Source organism: Ictalurus punctatus, chromosome 11, assembly GCF_001660625.3.
Source record: "Ictalurus punctatus breed USDA103 chromosome 11, Coco_2.0, whole genome shotgun sequence".
NCBI lineage: Eukaryota > Metazoa > Chordata > Actinopteri > Siluriformes > Ictaluridae > Ictalurus > Ictalurus punctatus.
In genome coordinates, this window is record NC_030426.2 from 21,044,848 (window position 1) to 21,050,854 (window position 6,007).

General features: G+C 37.7%; 1 protein-coding gene across 1 annotated transcript; it reads left to right on the forward strand.

Moving 5' to 3' along the window:
* The first annotated feature begins 125 nt into the window (after window positions 1–125).
* On the forward strand, window positions 126–5,891 carry c11h1orf210 (chromosome 11 C1orf210 homolog). Its single transcript, XM_017479286.3, has 6 exons — window positions 126–135; window positions 1,129–1,153; window positions 2,973–3,039; window positions 4,101–4,563; window positions 4,723–4,806; window positions 4,910–5,891. The coding sequence occupies exons 1-6, from the start codon at window positions 126–128 to the stop codon at window positions 5,290–5,292; spliced, it is 1,032 nt and encodes a 343-aa protein (XP_017334775.3). The 3' UTR covers window positions 5,293–5,891.
* The last annotated feature ends 116 nt before the right edge of the window (window positions 5,892–6,007 follow it).

The following is a 6,007-nucleotide window of genomic DNA, read 5'->3' on the forward strand; positions in this document are numbered from 1 at the left end:
AGGGTACGTTCACAAATCCTAGATGTAAGAAATGCGACCAGACTTTTAAGGCAAAGTTTAGAATGTCGCACAACTTGTAGTATACCACTTCATCCACATCAGAGCAGGTGTAATAATTTCTAACCATGAAAACAGGTACTGAACAGGAAGAGTAAAGAACAATTCAGCCAAATGACTGCAGCAATAAACCACCATTATAGCACCCATGTTTACACCTTGAGAAAAATTCATGTAGCACAAAGTCTTTAATCACACTTTAATCTATTTAGCATAACACTTTCATCTATTATTAAAAAGTGAATGGGGGTTTACATTCATTAGCTTAAAATTGAGTTGCAGCGTTAAATACAGTGTGGTGTCTAACATATGAATGCTTCTCTGAGGGGCCGGAAATCCATGTAGAGCTGAATGTGGTTATCTTGTTACTCATTAACAAGTTAAAGGCACACCTCGAGCAACCTTTGCACAACATGTCTCCATTTTATTCCTTTGGAAAGATCTGGCTAAATAGATTTGTCTGAGTGCTAAAATGTGATTATTGAAGATTTCCCTCTCTGTTATATTTAGAGAGACTGAAGGACCAACACTCAGGTAGGTCGCTACTTTATGTGATAGTATTTAGTTGTCAAATCACTGTTTACAGAAAGAGTGTTATGTTCAATATTTAAATATGTATCCTTTACATATTACTAAACTGTCTTTTCCTTTTATTAACTACTATTCATTTTGTGTCTGAATTAAATGAATGCAAACTTGCATGTGGTATTAAAGATTAAGAAAGATAATCAGTTTTTTACTCATAACCCTGACAATATGGTACAGGATCTCAGTGAATATTCTCACTGATATTAACCTGCTCAACTGTGAATTGATAACGCTGCTGAAACAGATAGAAGTGACGGTATCATGTGTCTCACTGTATGCTGTTATCACTCACAATGTGTTAACTATAAACACGATATGCTTAGTTACACCCAATGACTCTTCATCTTCTATCACAACAAGACAAGCACTAGGAAAGCTGGACTCTAACCTGAAGTTTAACCACAGAGATATGGAAGCGGGTTTAGACTTATTCTACTGGGCTTATGGATAGAAATGGTATTTCCTGTCATATGATATTATAAGCTGTGTACAGCAGAGGTGGTGAAAGGTAGGGGTCATGATTATTTTTCACCTGTATTGTTGCTTTGTGGTAAACATGATGATAGGATTAAACGTGTATTGTTAACAGGTTTTCTATCTCCTTGCTTGATTCATGCAGTGTTTTCAAAGACTCTTTAGGAGATGTCGCTAACTTGACCAAGTGAGGATAAGAACGCAAAGTCCCCATGACAATGTAATCACTATGGAGTGACTATTGATTGGAACAAAGAAAGCAGGAGTTTCACTTGGGGGAAGGGCGATAAACTTGTTGAGTGCTGTAGAGGAGGTCAAGTGAAGGACTTTTTCATATCTCTGTATGTTGCATGATTTAAGACGTGTGTAAAAAGCACTACCAGTTTGTTCTGTAGATGATGTATTGAGATAAAGTAGCTACATGGTTAAGAAAGGCTTTGGCATTTTCAATGTGTTCAACCACAGGCAAACCACAGTCAAATCCCAGTGTTCCTGCTTCCTGATCATCACCTAAAGAACTGCCAAGTGTATTTATGGCAATTTGAATTATGATACCTATGTCCTAATCAGACACAAATGCAAAAAAACAACAACAAAAAAAACAACAACAACACCCCCCCCCTCCCCCCACAACCCTTCACACACGGTGGTGTTTTGGACCAAGAGCATTTGTTGTGTTGAGGAAATCTTAAGGGAAGAAGATAAAAGTGAGCTCCTGACAAGTGTTTACAGCCAACATGCTGACATTGAATAGTGAGAGAAAGAGAGAGAGGAAAGGCCCTAAGAACACAAGCAGAGATTGTGAACAATGGCTCCATGGCTAAGAGAAGAAAGGGAGGAAAAAACATTTTAAAAAAAAAAATACTCTGGTGTGGACTCCTATATTACTCTCAAAAGATTTTTCCCCCTAGTGCACTGCACATAATATACAGAATACATGATATGCAGTTGATTTGACTAATCAGACTACCATTTACATTACAACAGTGCACTCAACAAATACAGAAACTCAGATATACATGCTTATTTAAATAAAGATGTCCATTATTGAGCCTGACTTAAATTAGCCCAAAAATTATTCATAAAATGCTATTTGTATCCCATTGATATTTCACTGAAAAATATGTACACGTTTTAGGCATATTGGTACAGTGTCAAACTACTATATGTGCATATTTAGCACAACATTCGCTCAACAGTGTTACCTGAACACATTTACCCCTATGAAATATTTGGAATATTCCATATATCACCTGTTCAGGAAGTTGCATCATCCAAATTTCCTGAAGATTGTGGGAAGAAGAAAATGATATGCTCTCATTCTTTTTTCCTTATCTTCAATGATATTTTAATATCATTATCAATATGGCCGACAAGACCACTTTGAGCGTACAGCCCTCTTACCCAAATGATATATTTAAGTATATTAAGTAAACTATTAATTGACATGGATTACAAAAAGGCAATCATTACAATGTTCTTAATGTTGTCATTTCATTAGCATGGATGCTAGTTAACCACATTTTGTGTTTTACTAATTCTATTCTAAAAACTCAACTCGTTATTCGTTTAAATGCAAATTGCCAGCAAAACCGTGTAAAAAAAAAAAACCCAACAAAACAAAACCAACAACAACAACTATACTGTTGCGTGATATGGGATGAAACATTGCTTTGGATGGCAAAATACATGTTTCATTATTGAAAATGATCAAATGACCAAACTAGTCTAGGAAAACACGTCCTTATAGATATCTCTCTAATCAGCTTTAAAGATCTCATATTATCATTTTACTTTGAAAGAAAACAGTAGAGGATGTGCTCTGTAGCTTATACACTGTGTATGCTCTTCAGTCTCTGGAACTCAGGTTTATGCCACACACTTGTAACTGTGGGACCCTGTGTGGGTGATACGGAGAAGGTGAGTGAGAAACAGCTTCCCAACTCCCCCTTTTATTCACAGTCCATGAAGGAACATCCTGTTTGCATTCATGCGTTTCCTGTTTTTAACAACGGGCATTAGCTGTAGAGTGTACAGCTGATGAAACGTTTATGTGTAGTTTTTTATGATAATGTAATGATAATGTAATGATAGACCTGTCTGTTAACAGTCTGTTATTAAAATGAGTAGTCATGAGTAAAACTGTTAGAGTCTTACCAAATTTTAGACAAAATAATAATTGATCTCTTGAAGTACTGAAGTTATTGGTTTGCAAACCCAAATCTCATCTCAAGTTGTCATATGGGTTTGTTCTGTTAGTTGGTTGGTGCTGTATGTTCATTATGTCCATGAGAAGGTAGCAGTTGTCTGGGGAACACTGCTAGCACAGATGGTGTTTAATAGGAGAAACTTTTTCAACACTCTCCAAACTTACGTCATGACAGTCAGATTTTCCAGCAACATTTTATATGAATGACAAAAGTAATATAGAAGAAGTAGAGACAGTACACGTTGGACTCAAAGTCCCAGAATAATATGCAACTATTCAACACAGTTTAGTTACTGAAGAGATTCAGCTATTTAATGATCTATGAGATGATGAGCATGATGGTGTTGATGACGGTATTAGCATGCAAGTTGAAGCTTTGGAAGCTGATCTGTTTGAGCCGAGTGCACAGATGAGGAGATGAGAGAACTGGAAGGACTGAATGAATAACACTTTGGTCCATCAGTCAGTTTAGGTAGGGATGAAGCAAGGGATAAATCTCACTGCCACCACTATCAGCAAGTAGTTAAACAGCATTTTGGGTCATGTAGGAGATTGAAAATAGAGCAACTTGATAATGAAAGAAATTCAACATTTAAAATTTTAATTTGAATTATTACAAAAATCTTTTGAACATACTTTTTAGAAATACTGATATGCTAGACATATGTCTTAGGGAGGATTTTTCCTCTAATTACATTTTTTATGATTTTTTGCAGTACAAGCCATAACCCAGCCCTATAACCAATCTTAATTCACAGTGTTACTTTCTCAGGCTACCTTTGATTGCAGCAGACATAACCTAACGTCTGTACCCCAGCAAATATGGCCAAATGTGACTGAGCTGGACTTATCGGAGAACCACCTAAATTTATTACACACTAAAGCCCTGAAGAAGTTGAGGCACTGTGTTGATTTGATCAATCTCAATTTATCAGGAAATTACCTCCCCCTGCTGGTAAAGCAGCACTTCTACCACTTCCCCTCTCTGGAAATACTGGACCTCAGTGGATGCAAGTTGGCTGCAATTGAGCCTGGGGCTTTGCTCAGCTTCCCCAGACTGCAAAAGCTGTTTCTAGGTAACAATGAGCTACAAACCCCAATGTCTGCTGTACTTCAAGGTCATGGATGGGTTGAGGTTGTAGATCACACCAGTAATCTTCAAACGAGTGACAGAACCAAAGAGGTGGTGCAAGTTGGTGCCAATATTTGTCAGAAGGAGATACATTCTGGTGGTGGTATGTTGTTGTTGTTATTGTTGTTTTTTTGGGGTTTTTTTTTTTGCAATAGTGCAGATCTTCTGCAAATCTTATGCTGTTTATTATTAATCTACTCTTCAGATAATTTCAGAGTTATTAGGTAAAATTGTAAATACTTTTGTCGTTCTATTGCCACAGCCTTCAACATGGCCACCCACAGTCTGTTCCTACGTAAACTACTGGCAGAAAGTTCGGCGGCCATAACACCAAACAACACAACAGGTTCGACTTATAATATTATAGTCATTTTTCCATAATTGTTCTGGAAAGAACTACAGAATAACCTCCTTTTTCACTTTGTCCTCATTGTCCTCTGTAACCACAGATGCCAATGAAAAAATCTCTTCAGATAGCTGGAAGTACCTGGTGGCAGCTCTGGTGACAGCCATCAGTGTCTCAATTCTCATTGCCATTGGGGCAAAATGTAAACTTCTCCATCGGTATTTGGCCAGCTACAGACACTCCAGGCTCAGTGAGGGGGATGGGGCGAGTCAGTGTGACCCTGCAAGTTTTGAGGTGGGATTCTCCAACCAAGGCAACATCCCAAATTCAGACAGGGTAAATGGAAGGAACATGGAGGATGATGATGATGGATTCATTGAAGACAATTACATTCAAGCAAGTGAGAGGGAACGAGCAGTGCGAGAGGCCGAACACTGGGAGGAGGAGGATGAGGATGAGGATATGGAAGAGTTCAGCATCGGATAAACAAAACATGAGCTGAGTGGGAGGTGTGCGTGGGACTGTTATTTTTAATCCTATTCCTGCCCGCTCCTAAAGGAATTCTGACTAATTCTGCCTGCACCCACAGTTAATATAGTTTGTACTTATTAAAGTTAAAATATAAACAAATAAATAATCGAAGCCATTATGACGCTGACCAGGATAAACCAGTTACTGATGATGAATGAATGAAAGCAGAAAATATCATAAAGCGCTGCACAAGCACCTCACATACACTGTATATGATCTCATGGTAATGCTAATGAGCCTTTTTGTGTCCCATGATCTTCATATTTGACTGCCTGCTCCCACCTACAACAAAGTAAAAACGTTTGTTGGGTGCCGCAGGAGCCCAGTCCCAATGCACCCCTTTAGTGTGAGGTTTTCTACTACAAAATGGAGGATGATAACTTGCAGCAGGACTTGACAAGCCTGCAAATGACCTTAAAAAAACATCTAGTTTAATGATTTTCATACTTTACCATTAATATTTTGTGTAATGATTTAATGGTCTACACTCCATTTCTTTATGTTTTGTTAGGCTTTTTAATCTAAATTAATAAAAGCCATTTTTGACATATTGACCTTGGTGTGTATTGTCTAAATCAGTTGTTCTGAAAGTGGGGTCTGGTCCTCGAACATAGCCAGGGAGTCTGTGATTTTTGTAATTTATTTTAATTTTGTTACAGACATCACAACT